Source organism: Cervus canadensis, chromosome 21, assembly GCF_019320065.1.
Source record: "Cervus canadensis isolate Bull #8, Minnesota chromosome 21, ASM1932006v1, whole genome shotgun sequence".
Classification (NCBI taxonomy): domain Eukaryota; kingdom Metazoa; phylum Chordata; class Mammalia; order Artiodactyla; family Cervidae; genus Cervus; species Cervus canadensis.
Window position 1 is genome coordinate 5,006,236 of NC_057406.1, and position 26,605 is coordinate 5,032,840.

General features: G+C 56.2%; 1 protein-coding gene across 1 annotated transcript; it reads right to left on the reverse strand.

The window, feature by feature from the left end:
- PARVG (parvin gamma) lies at positions 1–26,335 on the reverse strand. The gene is made up of 13 exons (XM_043441104.1): positions 25,989–26,335; positions 24,149–24,243; positions 22,532–22,596; positions 21,140–21,242; positions 20,523–20,663; positions 18,147–18,262; positions 16,621–16,676; positions 13,959–13,981; positions 11,062–11,120; positions 10,758–10,826; positions 7,809–7,910; positions 780–852; positions 1–324 (listed from the first exon to the last, which is right to left on the reverse strand). The coding sequence occupies exons 2-13, from the start codon at positions 24,225–24,227 to the stop codon at positions 215–217; spliced, it is 996 nt and encodes a 331-aa protein (XP_043297039.1). The 5' UTR covers positions 24,228–24,243; positions 25,989–26,335; the 3' UTR covers positions 1–214.
- Between the last annotated feature and the right edge of the window lie 270 nt (positions 26,336–26,605).

The window sequence follows — 26,605 nt, forward strand, 5'->3', positions numbered from 1 at the left end:
TTAGCTCAGCACGAAACCACACCTAATTGGGTTCAAAGATATTCAGAAGGATGGAAACAGGAGACAGAGGCGGGGCGGGCATGCCACAGACGCACAGAACAAGACTGGGAGGCCCAGGGCTGGCTGGACCACAAGGAGCCCCTCCGCGGCCCAGGGCGCTCCAGCTGGGCCTGGCAGGCAGGCCGTGAGGAACAGCTTTGGGGGGCTGTGATGATTAATTTGGGGACCTCTGGGGCACCCCGTCTGTGCTTTCTTTCAGCTTGTGCTTGCGAAACAGGCTGTAGAGGACCCGCAGCGTGCTCTTGGCATCCTTGTTCACGATGTCTGTGGGTCGGGAGAGAGCAGCGCAGCGGTCAGACCCAGGAAGGGTGACCAACCGTCCAAGTTTGCCTTGGACCAAGGGGTTTCCTGGGACACGAACCCTCAGGGCTAAACCTGGCAGAACTCCCGGCAAACCAGGACAGTTAGTCAAGCAAGCCCTGAGTTCCAGGACCCGTCACAGGGAACTGCCAATGCCTCCTCCCCTGCACCCTCTTGGGGGGGCCTCCAACACAGCACCTTCTCCAGGCCTCGGCTCTCTGGACAGTCCATCCCCAGGGACCTTGGTCCCCCATCTCCTCTCCCTAGGACCGTCCTCCACCAGGGTGGGTGGGAGCCGTGGGCATGGTGCCCCCTCAAAGGAAAACTCAGCAAACACCAGGCAAGAGGCTGCACCCACACGCCGCCCCGATCGGGGGCCCTGGCCCGAGGCTGCCTGCCCTCGAGAGCCCTGCACTCACCTTCGGGGTTGACAGGGTAGCTGAGGAGGCCTTCTTCCTTCAGCAGCTCCAGGGCCAGGGTGACATTGTGCAGCTACAATGACAAGACCCCATCAATGTCGGCAAGATGATTCATCATGCAGCCAGGAGGCCACCTCTAGGGGGAAAGGCAGTCCCCAAGGAAGGCACCCGGCCAGGCATCAGGGAAGGCTTCCTGGTGGAGGTGACACCTGGGAGTGAGTCCTGCCTGGTGAGGGGACTTAGCCAGGGGAGGAAGCATCCTATCTTTCCTGATTCAGCCCTGGAACCTGTGAGCAATCGAGACCCCCTCATAAATAGCTTAGTTCTGTGGGTAAAGCGTCGGTGAGGAGATCAAGGCTCAGAGTGGCCACGGGCCCATTTGAACTCACAGGACAGAAAGTGCTGGAGTCAGGTCTGTCTCCCTCTGATGCCTGCAAAGCATCTGGGGCTGGAGGAGCCCATCCCAGTCCCAAAGCCTGCTTCAACCAAGCCCCGGGCGGGTCCCATGGCAACCTAGCCAGGGGCCGGTAAGCAACGCCCACCCGAGGGTGCTGCCCGGCCTAGCCTGCTCCCAGTCCCCTCCTGGTGGGTCTGGGTAGATCTGGGTTGGACATCTGTGCACCAGCCCCCACCAGGTCACAGGTCACAGGTTGGACAAGCCACGTGTCCTGCCTGGGCCTTGTCCCCTCATCCATACAAGGGGAATAGCGCATCTCCCAGTGGCCTCTTCAAGCGGCCGTGTGGACCAGTGTGATGGTGGACCCAGAACTGGGACCTCGAGGCAAGATGTGAAGGTGGAATAATGAAGGCAGAGCTGGGGCCTCCCTGCACGTTTCCGCTGCCCCGGCTCCTACGAGGGCTGGGAAGTGGGCTGTGTGGGAGGCCAGGAGCCCCTGATAAAGACTCTCTCAGAGAGGGAGGGGGCAGGCCACAGTCCTGGTCCAAGGACGCAGGGCAGGGGCCAGGGGGAGCATCTTCAGCCCTCCCCAAGGACTCCCGCTGCATCCCAAGCAAGGGGTGCAGTCCTCCATGGCATCTGGCTCCCCGGAGGCTGTGTGGGGACCACAGGGATCCAGGAGCAGAGTGAGCAAGGTCCTTCTCCACAGGGGAGAGTTGAAGGAGCATCAGATGGACAGAGCCGGGACTTCTCTGATGGCACTGGCTAAGACCCCATGCTCTCAATGCAGGGGGCAGGGGTTCAATCCCTGATCAAGCAACTAGACCCCACATGCCACAACTAAGAGTTTGCATGCTGCAACTAAAGATTCCGCATGCTGCAGCTAAGACCTGTCACAACCTACACAAATAAATTATTTTTTAAAAATGGACAGAGTAGCAGAGCTGGGTCCAAGATGCAACGGAGAGTGTGGTGGTAGCTGGGTCACTGGCCCAGCAGGGCCCCTCTAGAGCCCATCAAGAAGAAGAGACCAAGGCTGTCGCGGGTGCCGATGTTCCCCAACAGGTAGGTCACACCTCTGGGGATGTGCAGACCGGAGGAAGCAAACCTCAGAGTGAGTGAATCGGCCTCCAGGGCCATCCTGGCCCGTGTCCCCAGGTCTTCCCCCAGACTGGAGAATTCTGGAAAACGTGGGTAGCTACTGTTGCTACTCTTTTCACTCTCATCAGGAGCACCATTCAGAAGATGCACGGAAGGTAAATATCAGCGTGACGGCAGGACACGGGGCTGGGCTCTCCCGCCTCTCAGCCCAGCCTTTGATGTGCTCACCTCCAAGCCTGTGTCTCCACAGTGTGGTCCAAGGGGCAGGAGGGAAAAGGGGTCTGTGACCAAATGGCTTCAGGAAATGTTGGCTTCCATAAAGTTGTATGGAAATCCTCCACTGCAGGACTTCTCAGTGCCTTGAATGTGTCACAATGTATCCCGAGCTTTTGGGACTAGGCATGCTTCCCCAAGTGATTTCACCACAGGATCCATTCGTCACGGAGCAGCTCATGGGACCAGTTTCTCAGGAACACTTCGTTCACTTTCTTTAAATATTTATTGTCATTTGTTTATTTGTCTTAGTTGCAGCTCGTGGGATCTTAGATCTTCGTTGCGGAATGCGGGTTCTTTCAGTTGCAGCCTGTGTGACCTTTAGTTGCGGCAGGCAAACTCTTAGTTGCGGCATATAAGATCTTAGCTCCCTGACGAGAGAGCAAACCCAGGACCTCCACACTGGGAGCACAGAGTCTTAGCCACCGATCCACCAGGGAAGTCCCTAACAAATATTTATCGATCATCTGCTATGTGCTGGTCATGCAACTGGGGCAAAACCCAGATCCGCTGCCTGCCCTTGTGGAATTCATGCTGAGTATCACCGCTGTCGACCCTAGATCAAGCTTCTACGGGCCAACCAGGAGTAGCCCCAGGCTCCAGCCCCACCCCACCAGGCTCTACCCAAAGCATTAGTTTTCTTACGCGCAGAGTTTGAGATGATGAAAGGAAAACGACCATGTTCTGCGGAGCTGAGAGAAGGTCACAACCCAGAAAGAAGCATTCAAATCGTTCAAGAGAGAAGTAATTTCACGTGGGAGGAAGCTGAAGGTTCCTGGCCCCGGTGTTTTCATTTCTGCAGAGCCAACGATCACCTCGCTCCTCCAACCCTACTCCACTTCCAGCACCAAATGGCAACCTCACATCCACACCACTGGCAGAGAAGGTCTGATAACGAGAAATTCAATTTCCAGAAGCCACAATTCCTCGGGTGTCCCACCTCCGGAAAGGGCTGTTGTTCCGCCCTTTCCAGTTAATGACCTCGTCAGCAATTTTGTTACCCATTCCTGCAGCTGAGGTTTCTTACAATAGCCCATAAAATTGCATTCTTGGGCCTGAGCTGAGAGGCTGCTTTTTTTCCCTCCAAAGAATGTGGCTCATCTTCAAAACTTGGTTCTGAAATCAGTGGAGTCGGCAGGCTGGCTACACGCGGGGGCCTTGGAAGGCAGGACATTTGTCCCTGGCTTGTAACTGGGGATTAGGAGGTGAGCAAAATACTGGGTGCCGGCATTGATGTCTGGTGAAGCCCTGACCCCCGAGTGACAAAGAGGGGACCCCTGTGCTCTTTTGGGTCCCAGTTCTGAGCCCCTGGTCCCATGGGGATCTGCATGTGACCCACCCCACCGGCTCCATCCTCTTAACCTTCCCTCACTGATCACACATGGGCATCCTGACTTCTGGATAAAAGTCAGCACCACGGTCTCAGCCTCGCTCTGACCCACCTAAGCCCTTGCTCTGACCCTGCAACTCGGGGTGAGCCTCGTTCTTGGTCTTTAAAGGACTCACCCTGCCTCCGTCTCCCACGGGGCTCACCTTGGCTCCCCAGGAAGGACATGAGGCTGTAGTTCCCACTTTTGTAGACGGATGAGCCTGGTTGCTATTCTACCCTCAACACTAACTGGCTTACTTGCCCTGTCTGAAGTCAGTTTCCTTGGAGAAAAACAGGAATGGGAATAGTTCCTATTCAGAGGCCCGACGCAGGGAGGAATTGCAATCACCTCCCTGGCTCCTGTCTCGTGTCCTCTCGGCCCCGCACATGCAGGGGCCTCTGCACGGAGGCCACAGGGCCTTCTCTGGCCAAGAGGGGGAGAAGGAAGTGACAACACGCCAGGTCTGAGCCTGCACCCCGTGTGTCCTGCTGCATCTCTGGGTCCCCTGCCATTGCCGTGAGAAAACCATGCCATGCTCACTGCTGGTCCCAGGAGGAGACACAGAGCTAGACCGCCCCAGTGACCCCCGCCTAGACGGCCTGACACCCAGCCCATCCCAGGAGAGCGATGGAGCCTGGCCACGCCTAGAGCAGCCAAACCCAGACGACCTGCAGACCCACCAGAAGGAAGGATTGCAGTTTGCACTGGGTATTTGGGTTGTTTGTTACACAGCATTTTCACAGCAATGGCTGACTAATACAGTGCCCAGAGAAGGGTAAGAATCCAGCAGGTGCCGACCACTCTTTCTACCACAGCTTCCAACACTGCGCTGCTCCAGCCTGCTTGCTCTTCAGCCAATATCCCAGCTCTGGGGAATCTGAGCCCCACATCACTCTTCCAGTCAAGAGCACCCCTGCCTCCTGAGAGGGTGGGGACGACTCCACAAAGATGGCCAAAGGAAGAACATGGGCTGAGGGTCAAGACGTCAGCCCCAGTTCCAGCTGAGCAGCCCTGGGCATGTCCCATAGCCTCCGGGGCCTCAGTTTTCCCTTCTGTAAAATGGAAATACAACCCTGCCCTGCACCCCACCCCCCAGGAATGTGGAGTGAGAGAGAAACTGGGGGAAGGGGCCTGGTGAGGCCAGACTCAGGTAGGAACTCCCTGCGAACATGAGAGGAGCTGTGGTTCAGGGGCCTAGAGGGGGCCCAGGAGCTCAGAGGGAATGAGAAGGTGGTCGGAGCCAACACCCAGCTAAGGGAGCCGGAGCAAAGAAGGAGGAAGTGGGGGCTGGGGGCACACTGCAGATGGCAGAGGCCCAGGTGGCATGCGGACCACAGGTGGGCAGTGAGGCTGTGGCCGGGAGGCAGGCGGGCTGGGGAGGCAGGCCTGGAACATTCAACAGGGACCCTGGTGGGGGAAAGGGGTCAGGCTTGCAGCCAGAAGCAGGGACAGACAGGGTTGCTGATACGTGGGAGCCAGACAGAAACCAAGCTTGGAACTGGGTCCGGGCCCAGGGCCCCCTTCCACAACCCCCTCCAAGGGAAGGCCTTGAGATCTGAACCATCCTCAGGGCCACGGGGACATCAAAGGGGAGGGAAATCATTCCTTTTCCCAGAAACGCCCCAAGGCTGGCACTGGGAACTGGCCCCCAGCCCCGCCTGGTGTCCCCTCGCTACAGAGGGAGGATGGGTGGCCTCCTGCGCTGGGCTGCCTGCCACCCAACCAGCCAGAGGAACCCTGGTGTGGACAGAGTTCAGACAGGGCCTGGGGTCCTGGGCAGGATGAGGGGACAAGGGACCACAGGCCCCTGGATGCTTCCACCTTCATGATGCTCCAAACTCCTCTCTGTTATTTGTGTGGTCTGAGGGGCAGCAACCCACCCCAGTGTTCCTGGAGAATCCCATGGACCGAGGAGCCTGGCAGGCTGTTGTAGTCCATGGGGTTGCAAAGAGTCAGACACATCTTAGCGACTGAGCACAAAGGCCAGCAGGGCAGGGACCGAGCCCATTTTAGCCAAGGAGCCTGAGATGCCGGCAGTGAGCTGGTGGTGGATAGAGCACCAGAGTGGAGGCTTTCCTTCCTCTGCCAAGTTTGCCAGGACACAGAGCCCAGGACCGGAGTGAACCCTGCCCCCGGGGCCTCGGTTTCCTCCTGTGGAGACTCGTGAGCATCCCTTCCCTTCACTAGCAGATGTCCCGCAGAGAAAGGACATTCCCGGCAGGGGAACAGACTCTGCAAAAGCCCAGAGGTGGCAGAGCTTGAGGAGCTCAAGGAGCTGCAGAGGCTGGGGGGTGGGGGAGGGAGGAGCCCACGAGGGCCCAGAAGCTGGGAGCAGTCAGACTGATGCCCTGTCCCTTCCACCAGCATCAGTCTCGCCATTGTCCTTCCCCAACCCAGGCATAGACACCCCCTCCCAACCCCGCCTGGACTAATGCAGCCACCTCCCAACCAGCCCCCAGGCTCCAGGGTCCACGTGGGAACTTCTGACTCCCACGAGGCCAGAAGCCCTGCCACCTCTGAACCTTTGATGATGCCATTCCCTCCCCTGGGGCTTCCCTCCCTAGTTTAACTCTGCAAACCAAGCCCTTCAGTCAGCTTCAGGGGCCACGTCTCACGCAAGGCCGCTCCTGATTCCTGCAGATCGTACTAACTACATTTTCTTGCACTAAGGTTCCCCACCAGCCCACCCCCCATGAGCCAACACATTTCACTGCAACCCCGGAAGACCATATATCACTGAGAGCACAGTGTTTATAGACTGAGGGGTCCTCGAAAGCAGGAGCTGTGATGGATCATCTTTATGGCCCACAGGGCCTGACACCAAGCAGGACCTCAGAAAATGAGGGATCAGGTGCACAGGTGAATGGGTGAGTGGACGGGTAGATGAATGGATGATGGATGGATGGATGAGTGGATGGATGGATGATGTGTGGATGGAGGTGAATGGGTGAGTGGACAGGATGATGGATGGGTGGATGGATGGACGATGGTAGATGAATGGATGATGGATGGATGGATGAGTGGATGGATGGATGATGTGTGGTGGATGATAGATGGATGTGGATGGATGATGGATGGGTGCGGGTGGATAATGATGGTAGATGGATGGATGAGTGGAATGAATGGATGATGGGTGGATGGATGGATGGGTGGATGGATGATATGATGGAATGATGGATGAATGATAGATGGATGGATGAGTGGATGGGTGGATGGATGATGATGGGTGGGCGGGTGGATGGATGATGGTAGATGGATGGATGAGTGGATGAATGGATGGATGGGTGGATGGATGATGGATGGCTGGAAGGATGGATAGATGAATGGGCAGGTGGATGGATGGGTGGGTGGGTGGATGGATGGTGGATGGATGGATGAGTGGGTGGGTGGATGGATGGGCGGATGGATGATGTGTGGATGGATGATAGATAGATGAATGGGTAGGTGGATGGATGAGTGGGTGGGTGGATGGATGGGCGGATGGATGATGTGTGGATGGATGATAGATAGATGAATGGGTAGGTGGATGGATGAGTGGGTGGGTGGATGGATGGGCGGATGGATGATGTGTGGATGGATGATAGATAGATGAATGGGTAGGTGGATGGATGAGTGGGTGGGTGGATGGATGGTGCATGGATGGATAGGTAGATGAATGTATGGATGGATAGATGAACTGGGTGGACGAGTGAATCAGCAAGTCAATGGATAGGTGTAAGAGTCTGTATGTGAGATTGGTGGGTGGATGGGCAGACATATGGACAACCAAAGTTTCCTTCAGCCTTTACTTCACCTGTAAGTGAATGAATGAAGACTGATCATGCCAGTTTCCTAGATCTGTGTTCTCAGAGGTAGAACTGGAAAGGAAAAATCTTTGCAAAATCTTACCATTTCCGCAGGAGAGCTGGGAGTGAGATAGAATTCCTTCAAGTGCAGGAAGAAGCCTTCCAGCTGTCCAATCAGCAAGAGTAAGATGACGCCATCTGCAAACTGCAAAGGAGGGAACTGAAGACAGATCGCCTGGAGGATCCCACTCTGCCTGTTACAGGCTGTATGACGATAAAGGTCACACAACCTCTCTGAGCCTCGGGTTCCTTCTTGAGAAATAGGGATGACATCCTTGACTTTGCAGTGTTGTTGTAAACAGCCGCAGGTATAAAGCAGTTATTGGCTGTCTAGTACAGAGCACATGCTTGATAAAATGATCCATTTTTACCCTTTCTGTGAAAGAGCCTCAAATCATTTTTTAAACCACATACTGTCCCATGAGCTACAGAGGCTCAGGAGAAAACAGAGTTAAGTGTAAAATTATCCCATCAGGAGAAGGCAGAGAACAGCACACCGGGCTCATTTTGCTGGCTGTTACATTCGTATTTGTCTGTTCTGTCTGTATGTTCAGAGATAAAGCCATCACCCCGGCATCAGTGCATCATATGCTAATATAATCCTATTCAATCTCTTCAAAGACACAAAACACAAGATTGAATATTGGAAGTAAGTCACCGCTAGAAGTCCTTAATGGAATTGCCTCGTAATAGGTCTGTTTCCATGCTGTTATTTTGACCCCAAATCTTGCCTACGGATGTTCCCCGGTAATATCACCGAAATACCAGGGACTTTAATATCCCCCTTTATGCAACAGTCTCTAAATACCATTCTGACATGTGCCATTTATTCTTCAAACACCTTTATTTTACCAAGTGAGACATAAAGATGAGACAGGTAGAATGTAAACCCAAGGCATCATCCTATTCATACACACATAAAATACAATAAAACCACAACTTTTTATTGTGTGTTCACAGTGTGTCAGTGAAGTGAAAGTCGCTCAGTTGTGTCTGACTCTTTGGGACACCATGGACTGTACAGCCCATGGAATTCTCCAGGCCTGAATACTGGAATGGGGAGCCTTTCCCTTCTCCAGGGGATCTTCCCAACCCGGGGATCAAACCCAGGTCTCCCACATTGCAGGTGGATTCTTTACCAGCTGAGCCACAAGGGAAGCCCAAGAATACTGGAGTGGGTAGCCTATCCCTTCTCCAGCAGATCTTCCTGACCCAGTGATGGAACCCAGGTCTCCCGCATTGCAGGTGGATTCTTTACCAAATGCCAGGTAATACACAAAATGCCCGATGTTCACCATCTCACTTATTATTCATGGTTCTGTGAGAGAGGGATCCTTGTACCCATTTTAAAAGAAGAGGAGCGTGAGGCTCAGAGAAGTCCGGGTCCACGGTCACACAGCTAAGGGAGAGGAGGTGTCCTCAAGCCCGGGGGCAACGTGTGCCTGCCTGCCTTCAGAGTCTGCCACCTCCACCCTGCTGTGTCACCAGACCACGTCACACACAGGCTTCTCACGAGGCCACCATGCAAGGTGGTGATGGTGCACAAACCCTGGCCTCAGCAGCCTGGGTTCAAGTCCCAGGTCTACCACTTAGTCGGGCTTCCCAGGTGGCGCTAGTGGTAAACAACCCACCTGCCTAGGCAGGAGACATAAGAGACAGGTTCTATTCTGGGTTGGGAAGATCCCTTGGAGAAGGCAATGGCAACCCACTCCAGTATTCTTGCCTGGAGAATCCCATGGACCAAGGAGCCTGGCGGGCTACAGTCCATGGGGTCACATAGAGTCGGACATGACTGAATGACAAGCACCACTTAATCACTGTGTGACCTTGGACAAGTTCATTAACCTCTCTGGGCTTAATGTGCTTATCTGTAAAATGGGATAGTAGCAGCTCCCACCTAAGGAGGTTGTTGAGAGGAGTCAGTGAGCTGACTGGGCTTTGCAAAGGGCTTTGCTCAGAGCTGGGCACAGGGTAAGGGCTTCATCGGATTTAGCTCCAGGCACAGGATGATATCAACCCTGTTCCCCACAGGCTAACGACAGGCCGTGTCTGAGACATCAGCAGCGCTGGCTAAGCTCACTGTAAGCCACTTGGTGGCCTCGCCACCGGTCCCCCCAGACCATGTTGTGTAAACAGAAGCCGGGGGCCCGAATCCTGCACCAGCACGTCCAGTTACTGCCCCCAGGGCCCAGCAGGCTCCACTGCTGCCCTGAGGGCCTGGGCTGGCCATCGGCTTCTCTGCCCCCCACTGTGTTAAGGGAAATCAGGGGCATAGCGTTCTGGTGGGAGGCCATGGTCCACCACAGGAGGCTGACAGATTAAGACTCTACTCCTGCCCCAGGACTGTTCAGCGTCGTCAGCACCGTGGACCAGGAGACTTGGGGAGCCCTCAGATACGGGGCTGTGTCAACACCTACAACCCCACCAGGCACACGTGTGTGCGTGCTAAGTCTCTTTAGTCACGTCCGACTCTTTGGGATTCCATGGACTGAAGCCCACCAGGCTCCTCTGTCCATGGAATTTTCCAGGCAAGAATACTGGAGTGGGTTGCCATGCCCTCCTGCAGGGGATCTTCCCGACCCAGGGATCGAACCCAGATCTCCTACATCTCCTGCACTTGCAGGCAGGTTCTTAACCACTAGCGCCACCAGGGAAGCCAATGCAATTAGACAGGGAACCCTCTTGTGTTTTGAGTCATAGCATTGGATCGTCTAAGATAGTTTTGGGGAAAACGAGCTGCAAGGCAGTTGTTTTACAATGGAAGTGATTAACAGCACAGACAAACCCGAGGTCCTCACTTCACAGGACCATTGTCCTGCCCCTGATTGGCGATGCTGCCTCCATGCAACACCCCCACTGGAGAGGAGGACCCCAGGTGTCTGAGAAGTGACACACCCTGGGTCACACAGGGTGGGCCAGGCTCCCGGTGGGCCCTGCAGAGCCCTCTCCCCGTGGCCCTTCCCGACCCCGGACCCTGAAGCCGCGTCCCTACCTGAGTGTCTAGATTCTGCACGGACAGGCCCAGGCGGTCCAGCTCCTGGTTGACAAACTTCACGATGGCCTGTTGAGGGAAGAACCGAGGCCCCAGGCCCCCAGCTCAGGTTCGCGACCTTCCTACTCGGGGTCACAGAAAGCCCCCCCACCACCACTGTGTGGCAACCGGCACGGCAGCTGCAGAGTGAGGGCCAGAGGCCATATTCCTCCCCCTTTGCCCTACCCTCTCCCCCAGACCCAGGGCAGGTGGGCAGCGGGTGGGCGGGCAGCAGGAGGCACTCTTGGAACTTTGATCTCTCTACCTCTTTGACAGCATTCACCTTCTCTGGAGCCAGCTTAAATAATTCATCAAAGACGTCCTCTGCAGACAGATCCAATAAACACCTCATTAGGATGCTATTATCTTTGTGCCAAACGGGGACTTCTTTTCCACCAAAGTTTCTCAGAAGAATCAGTCCAGAGAGAGATGTAGTTTTATCTCAGATAAGTAAGTAAGTAAGTGTTAGTTGCTCAGTCGTGTCTGACTTTGTGACCCCATGGACTGTAGCCCACCAGGCTCCTCTGACCATGGGGATTTTCCAGGCAAGAATGCTGGAGTGGGTATTCATTTCCTTCTCTAGGGGGTCTTCCCGACCCAGGGATCAAACCTGCGTCTCCCACATTGCAGGCAGCCTCTTTACTGTCTGAGCCATGGGCACTCTGGCGAGGTTCCTGAATGATCACCAGGTTCTTGAATTAAAGAACAGGCCTGGATAGGAGTCATTGCTCCCTGGCTGTGCAACCTGGGGGGAATTATCTGCCTTCTCTGTGCCTGAGGTTCCTCATCTGTAGAGTACAGCTGATAATACCTACTAGGTGGGGTCTTTGCAAATATCAAATCCGGGAGGAGATAACACACTTGTCACGGTGGCTGGGCACATGTGCGTGCATGCTACATCGCTTCAGTTGTGCCCGACTCTGCAACCCCATGGACTGTAGCCCACCAGGCTCCTCTGTCCTTGGGATTCTCCAGGCATGAATACTGGAGTGAGCTGCCATGCCCTCCTCCAGGGGATCTTCCAACCCAGGGATCAAACCTGTGTCTCTTATGTCTCCTGCATTGGCAGGCGGGTTCTTTAGCACTAGCGCCACTTGGGAAGCCCAGCTAGGCACACGATAGGACTTAAATAACAGTCATCGTTTCTAGCGTGTACACCACTCCAGCCCCTGGGAACTCACCCTGCCTCCCCGCAGTTCCCTGCTCCGCCCAGCAGTCCATAGGAGCTGCCGGGTGGCTGAAGGGGGGCCGGCCCCGGACTGACTGCTGGCCCAGAGGTCTCCTCCCCAGCGTGTGTGGATTGGCAGAATAAGGGCATCCAGCCCTTGCAAAGAGGCTGAACTCCCCGTGGGGCACAGAAGGCCAGCACCCTCAGCAGCTGAGTCAGGCCCATGGGAGCATCTCAGCAGCTCAGGCCCCTGGTCCAGACTCAGAGGCGCCAAGTCCTCAGACTAAGGTCATTTTCCCACCAACTGCGTTCCTGCTCTTTGCAGCTAACACGCCTCCCCTGGGGAGACCGGTCCTCAAGGCACTGAATACCCACACTGAGTAGAATTTACCTCTTGATTCTGCAGCCAGCCACTGTGACTCTGAACAAGTCACTTCACCTCTCCACGCCTCGGTTCCCTCATTAGTGCAGGGGGGGGAAGTGGCACCAGGGCGCACTCTGCAGGTTAACATGCCCCATAAACCGGCAAACAGGGTGGAAATACCACGGGTCCCTCCCAGAGCGCTTGGCCTATGGTCAGTGACACTGTGTCCCTGAAGGAGCCACTCCGATGACCCAGGCCAGAACACCACGGACAAGCTAGACACAGTGTTAGGAAGCCCTGTTCTGTGTCCCTGCCCCTCATTGGGTGACCCAGCCTCATGCAGCCCCCTAACAAACACTGCTCCCTGGGAGACCCCAGGTCCTCAGGCTGCCCCTCCACATGCCCACACACAGACATCCCACCGGACCAGCCTTCCTGGCACCTCCCTTCTCCCACTCAACCTTTCTCAGTCCTTGCTCTCAGAAGCCCCTCACAGGTCATAGTGCCTCCTCTGCAGGTGAGAACCCCCTGCCTATACAGCTCTGTTCCAAGCGGGGAAGGTTCGGGGAGGAAAAATCAAATTAAGATGGATGGATGGATGATGAATGGATGGGTTGGTGGATAGATGAATGGATGGGTGAATAGATGAGTGAATGGATGGTTGGATGGCTGGATGGATGGGTGGATGGATGGATGGAAGAGTGGATGGATGCATAGATGGATGGATGGATGGATGATGAATGGAAGGGTTGGTGGATAGATGAATGAATGGCTGAATAGACGGATGGATGGGTGAATAGATGAGTGAATGGATGGTTGGATGAATGGATAGATGGATGCATAGATGGATGCATAGATGGATGACCAATTGCCAACTGGCCAGGCAGACTGACTAAGGAATAAATGAATGAAAGAAGGAATGGCTGGGTCAATCAGTCAATTGGTGAAGAATTCTGTCTCAAAAACAGAGGCCAAAGTAGTGAACAATCACTATTAAGCACTTTCTCTGTGCTAAGCACGTTCACAAAGAACCTTTTAACCCCAGCCACCAGCCTAAGAGGTGGGTACCATCATTAACCCCATTTTATAGATGAGGAAACTGAGGTACAGACAAGTTCAGTCACTCACCCAAGTTCACGTGGCTAATAAATGGGAGAATTGGCGTTTGAACCCAGGTTGCCTGGCCCCAGAGCCCACACACTGAACAACTCCACAGCTGCCACCACCGATGGGAATTAAAAATCTCTCTACCCATATAAGCAGTATCGTGAGAAGGAACAGCCAAATCCACGGGCAGACAGACAGAAGAGAGAACAAAAAGATAAGAGGGCTTGAAATACACATGCACACGTGCTAAGTCGCTTCCGTCGTGTCCAACTCTTTGTGACCTGATGGACTGTAGCCCACCAGACTCCTCTGTCCATTGGGATTCTTCAGGCTGAATACTGGAGTGAGTTGCCACGCCCTCCTCCAGGGGATCTTCCTGACCCAGAGATGGAACCTGCATCTCTTACGTCGCGGACCACAAAGGAACTGTGGGCACACCCAGTCATCAACCAGTCACAATGCCGTGTCTGTCTCAGCACACACCCAACAGAAAAAGATTTCCCTAAATTAGGAAGGTACTCACTTGACGGTTGGTCCTTGTCTGTGCTAAAGAGGAAAATGTAGGGAGTGGGGGTGGGGAGAAAGCAAACACACGGTTAAAAAAAAAACAACTTCAGAGATGTAGTGTCTTCATGTGACAAGACCTGGCAGAGGCAAGGCTGACAGAGAGACTTGCGAGCTCCCTTTTCCTGGCAGTTCCATGAGCAGGCAGGGCCCTCGTGGGAAGCAAATGGCAGAGGTCCAAACCACCCCTTGAGGCTCCCACACCTAGAAATGCCTGGATTGTGTCATTTTTGTGGTTGCTGTTTTAGCTATGCTATGCTTGCTAAGTCGCTTCAGTCAGGTCCGGCTCTTTGCGACCCCATGGACTGTAGCCTGCCAGGCTCCTCTGTCCATGGGGATTCTCCAGGCAAGAATCATGGAGTCGGTTGCCATGCCCTTCCCCAGGGGATCTTCGCCACCCAGGGATCAAACCCGAGTCTCCTGCACTGGCAGGCTTGTTCTTTACCACTAGCACCACCTGGGAGGCTGTTTTAGTTGTGCTGGGGGTGTATTTACACAACACGATAAAAATGCCCAAATCCTCACTTGAGAGCCGGTGCGTGTTCACCGATGCACATCCCAGTGACACCACCCCCAAGACGGCAGAACCTTCTAGCACCCCGAGCTGTCCCCCCATCACACCCCACAGAGGTCACTACCGCTCAGAGGTGCCTGGCTGTCTTCATTTGGTCTGTTTGTGTTTGGAATGAAATCGTACGCACGCCCTCGTGTCCGGCTTCCTTCACTGCCTTTTTATCGTCATTGAGCGGTTTTGCCTGGACTTTGTTGTTAAGTGTCCCCCCTCCACAGCCTGAAAGCTCGGTTCTGCCCGCCTCGCCACCCCCCCCCCCGCCCCCCGCCTCCCGGGAAGGGTGGGCTCTCCCAGGAGAGCCAGGTGGTCCCTCTGACCGCCCGTGACCCTGGCAGGAAGCTGGGCCGAGTGGGATGGAGGAAGCAGCCTGAGACGAAGGCCCAGGGCTCCGCACGGAGGCAGCTGCCAGGAGGGGCACACGGCCCTGTGCCGCCTGGGACACAAGCCCAGGGCCAGGGGCGGGCCCTCAACCGAAGTGTCCGAGCTCGGCTGAGGCTGAGAAGGGCGGCTTTAGGGCTGCAAAGGGAGGAGGGGCGTGGCCACCATGACCACTGCTAACCACGCCCTCTCTCTTAAGTTCCCCAAAGTTGTTCTCAGAGCCTAAAGCTTCAGCATACAAGGGTCAAGATGGACGATGGGGAGGGCATCTAGCCTCACCGGGTGGCAGGGGAACAGGCCTTCTTCCTGGGGTGTCACTGGGAAGGCCGATGCGCCGGGCCCCACTGGCAGGAGGGGCCAACAGACGTCTGCCCCCTCTGCCCTGGGCATCCTTGGCCCACACGCCTCCGCCACAGGTATTACCCGCCATCAGCTAGCCCGTCCCCCTAGCCTGGCCCCAGTGAACACCCAGGAGCTGTAGACCCAGCAGGACCTCAGGGCTGGGGGCACAAAAGAGGGAAGGTCCCCTTATGTGCATCATCTATGACCCTCACAACAGCCCCAACAAGTAGGAAAAGGGGGGTCCCCCTTTATCAAAGCCATGAAGAAGCTCAGAGAGGGGGAGTGACTTGCCCAAGGACACACAGTTCATACCAGGCTGAGCTGGGATCTCAGCCCAGACAGGGCAGTCTGTGAGCAGGAGAGAACTGAACTTGCCCAGGTGGGCCTCTGAGAGTTAAATGGGTCAAGGGAGCTGAAACAGCCCAGTGCCCTGCACACAGTAGGCCTTCAGGAAGGGTTAGACAAGAAAGGAGAATCCACAGCTTTCCTGCAAGGAACCCACTCTCAGGCCAACCCAGAAAGACCTTTGGACCAGATGGGGTGGGCGGTGAAATGGGGAAGCCAGGCAGCGGCCTGTGGCAGGGTCTGGGGAAATACAGGCCTCCAGGCAGAGCCGGGCCCCTCTGCAGCTCTGGCAGCTTTGCAAGGATGAGAAACATTCTGCCTGGACCAGGCGAAGATTCTACAATTCATGGAACAGAACCTGCAGCTCAAACCCAGGGGCCTGCTGCAGGGCCAGCCTCCCACCCCTCCCACCCCTCGAACCTGGGCGGGTGTCCCAAAGTGTGAGCCCACAGGTGGCAGGGGGACCCTTGGCTGAGGTCAGTTACAATCTCCACCACAGGGGAGTCCAGGAATGCAAAATGGCCAGGTCTCCCTGGAGAGAGACGCAGCTGGGAGGTGTTGGAGGGCCTGGGGGGAGAGGCTCATGGTATATGCATGGCTTCCTTTACCACCCAGGCTGTTGGGAATTTTGGCCACAGGCCAGCTGGCCCCGCACCACTGAGACCCCTCTAAAGGCTCACCCAGCCTGCAGCTCAGAGACGCCTAACAGCAGCCCCTCTTTTCCCCAGGCCCCAGACCCTGCGGTTGTCTTGTTGCAGAGCCCAGGTGCATGGCCCTGACCCTGATGTGTTTCCAACCCTGGCATGATGCACGTACCGTGCAGGTGGGTGTAGGCAGCTCTGCCGGCCAGGACTCCACGGGCCGGGCAGCACTTAGTAGGGCCTGTAGAGTGAGGGCCCCGCCCAAGAAGGTCGGGCAGGTCTGCCCCTGCCCCAGGGCCCACTGCCCATTCCTGAGAAAGCCTAGCGCCCCCGCCCTGCCTCACCCGCACTCAGTCAGTTGCTCCACCGACTTCTCTGACTTCAGGCCACTCTTGGTGCGCTAGGAGAGAGAATGGGGGATGGAATGGAGTATCCACAGAAAATTCTAGGGCCCATGACTGCCTCTAGAGGAGACTGGAGGGCCCAAAGCTGCCCCAAGGGACCCAGTTCACCCTGCCTCATCTGCTCCTCAAGGCGGCCTCCCTCCTGGGCAGCACTTGTGGGACCAGCTTAATTGTCCTTCTTCCCACAGGCCCTGAGCCCCACAAAGAGGGGGACTGTGTCTGCCTCAGTGCCCAGGTATCCCCAAAGCCACTCAGCCTGGCTCATAGGGAGTCAACGGACATGTGTTTACCTGATAACAAATAAGTGACTGGGTGGGCGAATAAATGAGTGGGTGGATGAATGAAGGGGTGAATGGGAAAGTTAATGAATGAGTGGGGGCGGTGAGTGGATGATGAATGGATGAGTAGGTGAGTGAATGAATGAGTGGGTGGTTGAGTGGCTAAATGAATGGATGAGTAGGTGGATGAATGAATGGATGAGTGGGTGGGTGAGTGGATGAATGAAGGGATGAGTGGGTGGGTAAGTAAATGGTTGAGTGGGTAGATGAATGAATGGATGAGTGGGTGGGTGAATGAATGGATGAGTGGGTGGGTGGATGAATGGGTGGGTGAGTGGATAAATGAATGGATGAGTGGGTAGGTGAATAAATGGTTGAGTGGGTAGATGAATGAATGGATGAGTGGGTGGGTGGATGAATGGGTAGGTGAATGAATGAATAGGTGAATGCATGAAGGAACGAAGTCACCTCTGATTTACATATAGCCATAGAATTTGTCAGTCGTTTTGAAAAAGTCGGGATGAATCCTCCTGAGTTTGGCTGGACTCAGTGTATTCTGCCTCCTGAGATAAGGGAAGCTGGCTGCTCCCCAGGTCCCGAGGAGGTGGGGGAGGGCAGCTTGGGGGGCACGCACAGGGGGCCCTGTTGGTGGTACTCAGGGTCTGTCTGAGAGAGAAGGCACAGACTCCTGGGCCACCAGCTACAGCACAAGTCCACACATGCTAGAGAGGGAGCACTCAGTAGGTGCTGGAACCAAAAAGGTCCCTGGGGCCACTCTCACACCCATGCATTGGGAGACGAGACCGTCACAGTGGGAGGGCAGTGGCGGTGGCCAGGGGTGTGAAGGCTCCAGAAGGGCGGTGAACAGATGGTCACTTACGGCGCATGTGGTTGCCATCAGCCAGGACCTTCAGGACACCCTAGGCAGGTGTCATCTGCTGAGTAAGTGGGGCTGGCCAGTCCATAGACCTCCTCATGGCCCCCCCCAGACTCTGCATCTCCTGCCCACAGCTCCGGCCCAGCTTCCCCCGCCATCCTGGTGGGATCTGGTATTTCTCCCGGCTCCCTGGAACTCACCCTGGTTCAGCCCCCGCCCTATGCAGAACCCACCCCCTGGTCCAGAGTGCGGCGACGTGGCCCCGACACGCTCAACCTGCAGGCGGGCATCCTCTGGGGCCCGCCCCTTACCTCCATGGTGATCACCTCCACCTGCACGTTGGTCGGGAGGGGCAGGTCGGGCTGGAAGCGCTTGGCCAGGGCCACGAGAAGATGCAGGGTGGCCAGCAGGTCCTTGCTGAAGATACCTGGGAGGGGAGGGGGGCATGAGGACAGAGCTCCCGGGATACCCAAACCTGGGGCTACGTGGTGGGCTCCTGATTGTCACAACCACCCTCTGCAGCCCAAGGAGCTCGGTGTCCAGTCATCAGGGGAGCAGAGGTCTGGAAATCTACATTCAGAACCTAAAAATAGTCTCAATTTGCTCCAGTCATCCTTTCTGCAAATACAGCCCAAGGGCAGAAGCCATGTGCGGATGGGACTTTCACACACAGATGTTCACTGCGGCGCTGTTCAAACGACTAAATGTCCTATGGCAGGGCCCTGGTTGAACAAATTCTTAGATCTGAGCTGAATGTGACCTGATTTAGGGGCTTTCCTGGCGACTCAGACGGTAAAGAATCCACCTGTTATACAGGAAACCTGGGTTTGATCCCTGAGTCAGGAAGATCCCCTGGAGAAGGGAATGGCAACTCACTCCAGTATTCTTGCCTAGAGAATTCCATGGACAGAGGGGCCCAGTGGGCCTGATGACCTGATTTGGGGCCAACATTACCAGCATCAATTATTGAATGTGAGACTTGAAACGTAGTGTCGAGAATAATGACAGGGGCCTAGCAAAAACTGTCTGACACAGAACTATATTCAACATCCTGTGATGATGGAAAAGAATATTTAAAAAGAATATATACATATGTATAACTGAATGACTTTCCTGTACAGCAGAAATTAACACAATGTTATAACCAACCATACTTTAAAAAAAAGAAAAAAAGTGGGGGGGGGGTGTTGAAAGATGTTACCACCTGACCTTTTCATACTCTTTCATACATCTACTTCTGCTTTATTGACTACGCCAAAGCCTCTGACTGTGTGGATTACAACAAACTGTGGGAAATTCTTAAAGAGATGGGAATACCAGACCACCTGACCTGAAACAGTTAGAACTGGACATGGAACAACAGACTGGTTTCAAATTGGGAGAAGAGTACATCAAGGCTGTATATTGTCACCCTGCTTATTTAACTTATATGCCGAGTACATCATGAGAAACACTGGGCTGGATGAAGCACAAGCTGGAATCAGATTGCCGGGAGAAATATCAATAACAACAGATGACACCACCTTTATGGCAGAAAGCAAAGAACTAAAGAACCTCTTGACAAAAGTGAAAGAGGAGAGTGAAAAGTTGGCTTAAAACTCAACTCAAAACTAAGATCATGGCATCTGGTCCCCTCACTTCATGGCAAATAGATGGGGAAACAGTGGAAACAGTGACAGACTTTATTTTTGGGGGCTCCAAAATCACTACAGATGGTGACTTCAGTCATGAAATTAAAAGATGCTTGCTTCTTGGAAGAAAAGTTATGACTAACCTAGCCAGCATATTAAAAAGCAGAGACATTACGTTGCCAACAAAGGGCCATCGCCTCAAGGCTATGGTTTTTCCAGTAGTCATGTATGGATGTAAGAGTTGGACTGTAAAGAAAGCTGAGCGCCGAAGAATTGATGCTTTTGAACTGTAGTGTCAGAGAAGACTCTTGAGAGTCCCTTGGACTGCAAGGAGATCCAACCAGTCCATCCTAAAGGAAGTCAGCCCTGAATATTCATTGGAAGGACTGATGCTGAAGCTGAAACTCCAATACTTCGACCACCTGATGCAAAGAACTGACTCACTGGAAAAGACCCTGATGCTGGGAGGGATTGGGGGCAGGAGGAGAAGGGGACGACAGAGGATGAGATGGTTGTATGGCATCCTGACTCGATGGACATGAGTTTGAGTAAACTCTGGGAGTTGGTGATGGACAGGGCGGCCTGGCGTGCTGCAGTCCATGGGGTTGCAAAGAGTTGGACATGACTGAGTGACTGAACTGAACTGACCACCTCACCACCCAAGCTTGGAGAGGCTATTTCAACTCCTTCCAGTCTCAGTTTTCTCATCTGAAAAAGGGCAGGATGTAGAGATTGGAATGGCAGGAAATCCTACCAAGTGGCTAACTGGGTGGGACTTTGCACACTCGTTCCTTACAAGCAGATACTGCAGCTGCAACATAGATAAGTTAACGAAGCGGGTAGTTAGCACCCATCCAACAAGGCAGTTGAGCTCTTGTACGGTGCTTGGGACTTGGGGAGCCATGGCAGCCTTATGGACAAGGCTGCCTTCATCATCCTTCTGCTGGGCTTCGAGGCAGCACCCGCCGCCCCCCTCCCCCCGGCCTAGGTAAGGGCGCTGTAATTCTTCCTCCTTGCCTGCCCGCTCCCAGGCCTCTCCACACCAGCCTCACGTACTCTCCACACCCCACTTGGCCTGTGGCTCCTCCACCTGCAGGCTCTGGCCCACAGACTCCAGGACTGTTGTGAGCTTGCGCCTCTGGCTGGCTGCGGTCAAGGCGATCTCCTCCACGTCCAGCTTGAGTCCGCTCAGCTTCTCTGAGGACCAGAGAAAGAGGAATGGGACGGAGGGGAAGGGTGGGAAGGGCTGGGGGAGGGCAGACAGATGGGGCTCCTGCCGGGGGACACACAGCCAGTCCGCTTCCTCCAGGCAGTCACGGAGCATGCTGGCCGCCCCGCCCTCCAGAGACGCCCCCGGCCCACCCCACCTTGACCGGACCCTGTGCCCCACCCCCTTAGCTTCCCACACAGTGACGTGCAGTCCTCATCCCTGCAGGGCAGCGAGGTCTAGTGGTTAAACTCAGTTTCCTCATCTGTAAAATGGGGATGATCACAGAGTGGCCGTGCTGAGGATTAACAGCACCTGCTCTGTGGCAAGAGCTCAGGAGGCCGTGACCGGTAGGCCTGTCCTTCAGCCGTCTGCCAAGGGCTCTGCAGAGGGGGCCAAGCGAGCCCCAGGCTGGCCCACCCTGCCCCTCTCCCAGGACTTCCCGGGGCTGGAAGCAGCGACTTACGGAAAAGGTGGTGCAGGATGAGCCCGTCGAAAATGTCCTCCTCCAGGCTGCGGACCACGATGTGCTCCGGGAGGAGCTCGGCGTTGATCCAGTCCATTAACACCTGCCGGCCCCGGGGGACAGCTGACGGGGGGCCACTCCCCACCCGGCCTCTCGCCGGGCTCAGCTCTGCCCTCCTCCCACCAGTCAACTCTGACTCATCCTTCAAGGCCCGGTCAAACGTCACCTCCTCTGGGAAGCCTGCTCTGATCTCCCAGGCTGTTAGGGGCCTGCTCCGGGCTCCGGTGGACCTGAGCACTGCGGGCTTTTTATTTTTTTGTCCTGCATAGGGTTTTGATAATACAGGGGCACTGGTGTCCCGCCTCCTCCTTCAAACTACAGCAAAGCACGAAGGCTGTCCCTGGAGGTCAGAAGTGCAGAGAAGCAGCGCCCCCATCCCTTTAAGGGACCAACCTGAGCTACCCAGGACTTGGTGGATATAACAGCACACTTCCTCTGTCCCAGCAGGAAGCCTGCAAGGTACCCGCTCCTCCACAGGGGCCCCCAGTAGCGCCCAGCAAGCTCAAGCTCCATCAGTCACCTTGGGTGGCTCCTTCCTACCCATCTTATTTCCCCTCTCCCCTGCCTTGTCTCCTGGGATGACCTCCCAACTCACTATTTTCACTTGAATCCTTAGTTCAGGATCAGCTTCTGGAGGGACCCAAACTAAGATGACACATCGGCACCCCACCAGTTTCCCTCTGCCCGAGAGAGGGGAACGTGGAGGGAGGGATCGAGAGAATGGGAGGGAGGAAGAAAGGGATGGAAAATGGGCCAGAAATCCTCTGGGTGGGCGGTCAGAGGTGGTGCAGTCCAGGAGGTCTCCCTGGAGGAGGTGACAGAAAGGCCCCACGGAGACTAGAGGAATACGGCGGAGGAAAATGGAGATCCCAGGCCTCTGCACAGCCCTCAGCCAAGAAGAACTGGTGGTGCACGTGTTCCCACCCACTCAGTCAGCCGTCCGTCGCCCCAGCAAGCTGAGCCAGAGAAGGAGCACAAGATTTGGGGTCCGTGATCTGGGTCCAACCCTAGCTCTGTCCCTGGCCACCGTGTGTTCCCCAGGGGTCAGGTCACTCCTCTAAGCCTCGCTGTCTGCTCCCTGGGATGCAGCTGACAACACACCTCTCTCAACTGCCATGAGCCTTGCTGGGATCCCGTACAGAAAGGCACACAGTCGGCGCTCAATAGATATCCTTTCATGCAGGTAAATATCCTTCCACTCAACAGGTCTCCAGGAGCCTGAGGGACTGCCACCCACCAGCTTGAGGTTGGGGAGGGGATGGCCCACAGTCCCCACCCCAAGAAGATAAAAAGACTCCTCCAGAGAAAGATGGTCAGAGAAGGTTGCCGCACCTTTTGCAATTCTTCAAATTTGGGGTTATTCCGGGAAGTGGGGGGCAGGAACTTCCTCTTCTCTCCTGGAAACAGAGGGGAGCATGACACGTGGATGGGGGCCTGCAGGTCGGCCCTGGACCAGCATCTCGACTGCGAGGGGAGACTGGTCCTACAGCTTCACAGGCACACACACACATACAGACACATGTGCATAAGGGCAATCAAACACACAAACACACATGCACACAAGTGCATTCACACACACACATAGATACACATTCACACACATGTACACATGCCATCACACACACACACACACACGCCCTGACCACCAAACATCCCCAGAGACCTGGGTTTCCCCGACATGCCCCGTCCTCTGCACCCCCTTCCTTCGTCCATGTGGTTCCTGCCTCCCCCGAACACTCTTCCCCCTCACTTCTCTCATGAACACCAGGCCATCTTCAGACACGCAGTATTTACATTTGGGGAGCATACTTAAACTCGAAAACTATTTCTTGTCTACCTGAAATTCACATTTAACTGGACATCCTGCATTTTATCTGACCCTCTTTCCACGTACATAAGAAGGGGTCACAGCCCAGTTAAGCCCAGGTCCTCGGGCTCCAAGGGGCCGAGGCAGAGTTCATCCATGACTGTCAGGCTCCCTGGCGTGGGCAGGGCATTGAGGGCACCTGGCTTGTCCACTGAGCCCCAACACCTGGGTCAGCATCTCCCCTAAGTTGAGGAACCATGGAACCCACAAAGGGTAGGGCCGAGGCGGACCCCTGAGAGCACCGAATCCCAGTGGATGTGGGAGAAACTGAGTCCCCCCCCGGGGCTGGCTTTGCCCAGATCCTCAAGATGCATCGCCTCTGTGTTCATGTAGCCTAGCGGGAGTCCTCCAGACACTCTGCAGACCGTTGAGTACCACCCAGCCCCGTGTGTTCCTGACAAGAGGAGAACAGGCTCCTGACAGACGCTTGGTGGCAGGGGTGGGTGGGGGGCGGCGGTGCCCGAATGGCCGTGGCCCCTTGCTGGGGCATCGTTCCTGCCACTCAGAACCATGCCATGTTCCAGCTCCGCCTACCAGAACTTTATCTCCAGACCAACTATAAAACCAAAAATAAACACTTTTCCAAATCACTAAGCCCTGCCACCCTAACAGCAATTTTCCTCCTGACGCTTTCCAACCTGAAACCGCTTATAAACCGAGAACCCCAGTTAATGAAGTCAGCCCCGCGGCGCCGGGCTTGCGGATCTGCAACGTCACCCTCTGTGCCTGCTTCCTCGTCTGCAAAAGGAGGCAAGAGGGCCCGTGACTAGACTCCTCAGGGTAATAGGTGAGATGCCGTGTACAAGACGAGCTCAGCCCCTGCCCAGAGGGGACCACGCAGCAGTCAGCATCCCCACCACTGTCCCCATTAACCTGGAGGAGTGCGGGTATGCGGGATTCTGGGGACAACTCAGTGGAAGGTTCCAGAAGCAGGGGGGTCAAGTATAAAGCAGAAGGCAGAGGCAAGGGCTGGACAGACCTGGGTGTTCAGCTGACCACCTGGAAGCCAATGCAGGGCCTGATACGGCCCGTGGGGGTTCTCGGGATGCCGGCCCTGCCCCTCCGCCCCACCCGGCCCGCACCTTGTGAGAGCTCTTCCTCCGCCGGTGGGTCCACCTTCCCGGGGATCTGCAGCAGGTTGTAGAGGGACTCCGGCTCCATCGCTGCCTTGCTGGCCCTGAGGAGGCGGGGAACCGAGGACGTCACCATCCAAGTCACCCTAAACTCGGGGTGTGCCATTTCCTCCAGAGCCCAGGAGGCGCGGGGAGAGGCTGGGCGCTGGCTGGGGGTGGACAAGTCACCGCGCTGCCCGGGCAAGGGGACCGGGTGCCTGCTGAGAGGGTCGCTGGAGCCAGTCCTCGCAGGATGCCCCGCGGAAACACCTCAGACCTGCGGCTGAGGTCAGAGCCTGTGCAAAGGCTTGGCGGGGAGGGCAGTCCTCCTCGGTCAGGTGCAGAGCAGCCAGCCCACAGCCCGTCCTGCAGGACACCAGAACCTTCGCCCGCCCACCCTCACCCCGGGCAGTAGGACCAAGGGGGCGACCCACAGCTCAGAGCTTCTTGGATCCAGAAAACCCTCTGGCTGACCTCAGGGGGGAGATCTGCTGGAGGGGAGGGGGCAGCGGTGGGGCAGTGATCACATTGACGAGTGATGTCTGCAGACCAGGAGCTCCTAAACCAGGGCAGGGGTGGGGGACAGGCCTGTCCTCTCTGGGCCCTGAGCCTGAGTCAGGGGGCACAGAGCAGCCCCCCAGCCTCTGAGTGAGTGGACGTGGGACTGGGGTGCAGGCTGGCCTCTCGGGGGTGTGGGCTGGTCCTGCCTGGCTCCAGTTCTGAGCGAGCTTCTCCACAGAGGTGCTTATCATCCTGGCCTGTCAAGGGAGCTCAGGGGTCTCTCCGCTCACCGGGAAGAGCCCGCCCTCCTCATCCTCGCTGGGGGGGAGGGTGCCGGGCAGATTCAGAGCCTCTGGACTCACTTCCTCTCCTGCTGGGTGCGGCCCCGCCCCCCCACTTCCGCTCTGGCCCCTGGGCCTCCCGCAGCGCTTTCAGCCCCAAACCAGACGTGTGGGGCTGGGGGGGCCTCCTGCAACCAAAGCTGGAGGTCAGCTCCGGCCCCCGGGGAGGCCTGGCTGGAACAGCAGGGCCCAGAGCTGCCGTGAGATGGAGGCACTCACAAGACTGTAGTCACGCTGTGACATGGGAAGCCAGCCTGGGGACTCCGGGGCACTGTCCGTAGCTCCGTCCTGCCCTAAATCATGGGGGCGTGGAGAACAGAGCCCCTGGGCTGGCTCCATCCCCCTGAGTTCCCAAGCCTCCTTTCGGATGGGGTTCTGTTCAAAGGACCAGAGGAGAGGCGGGAACTAGGCCTGGGAGTGGGGGGGTGGTTAGGAGATTGGGTTCCAGGCGGGCTCCTCCTCATTCTGGCTGTGTGACTTTGGGCAAACAACCTCCCTTCTCTGTTCCCCATGCTCCTTTACCAGGAGGGACTGAACCTGATGGGCGCCAAAGGCTTCGAGCGTCCACAGGGCTGGGAGCTGCCTCAAGCCATCAGTAGCCCCAGGGTCCCTCCCCTCCCAGACCTCAATTTCTTCATCGGAAGACTTGGGGTGGCCTGTCTCTATGGCTGAAGGTTAGGGGAGATGACAGGCTGGGAAAGGAAACTTTCCTGGGCCACGCGAGAGCTGGGAGGGTGCACTTCTGCCTGCCCAGGCCTCTGGGCCTCGGGAGCAGCCGCCTCTAAGCCTAAGAGGCAGGGGGACCAGCTGGGTGCAGGGTGTGCTCCACCGGCACCGTCCCCTGGGACCTCGGCTAAGAACAGCTCCAGGCCCTGTTTCCACGAGGCCTCTCAGAGCTTTCCTCTCTGTATGTTTGAGCTCAGGCACTACGGCTGGCTGGGCAGAAAGGCCCAGAACCAGGGACTCACCTGGCTGCTTCCTCCACTCAGGGAAACAAAGGCCACGGGCTCAAGCGCTGGTGGTCCCGGGTTCCAGAGCAAATCGGCAGGGGCCGCCCGGGAGGCAGGGGCAAGCGGCTCACTTCCTCCAGGGCCTGTGGCTTCTGCAAAGACGTCTGCAGGGCGCTTCCTCCCAGCAGGGCGGTAGAACCCGATGCTCTGAAAGCGATGCCACCACAAGCCCCTCCGGAAAGCTCTGCCCCTGCCTACGGGCCCAGCCACACCTCCACGCTCCCCAGACGCCTCGCAGGCAGCTCAGAGCTGACACTTCTTCTCTCTGTCCCTCTCGCCTCCCTAATATGCAGACCAAGCCAGTTCCTGAGGCCAGAGGCTGGGAGTCAGCTTCCCCTGAGGCCCCAGTCCCACCAATAGCAAGCTGTCAGCGCTGCCTCCAGGCTGTCCCTCCTGCTTCTTGTCCCCGGCCTGGCCAGGGCCCACCTTGTCCTCTCGCCTGGACCACACAGAAGCCTCCTAGCTGGGAACACACTGCTCGCTCAAACCCCACCTCCTACCCCTGAGTTTTTCTCCACAAGTGATCAGAGGACCCACTTCACATCTCAACTCACTTAAAACCCGCTAGCAGTATC

Coding starts and splice junctions, on each gene's coding strand:
- PARVG (XM_043441104.1), bottom strand. CDS start 24,227: ATGGAGCCGGAGTCCCTCTACAACCTGCTGCAGATCCCCGGGAAGGTG. Junction 13,982..16,620: donor GAGCAACTGACTGAGTGCGG/GTGAGGCAGGGC, acceptor TTTCCTCTTTAG/CACAGACAAGGACCAACCGT. Junction 10,827..11,061: donor AGGTGAATGCTGTCAAAGAG/GTAGAGAGATCA, acceptor TTCCCTCAACAG/GCCATCGTGAAGTTTGTCAA.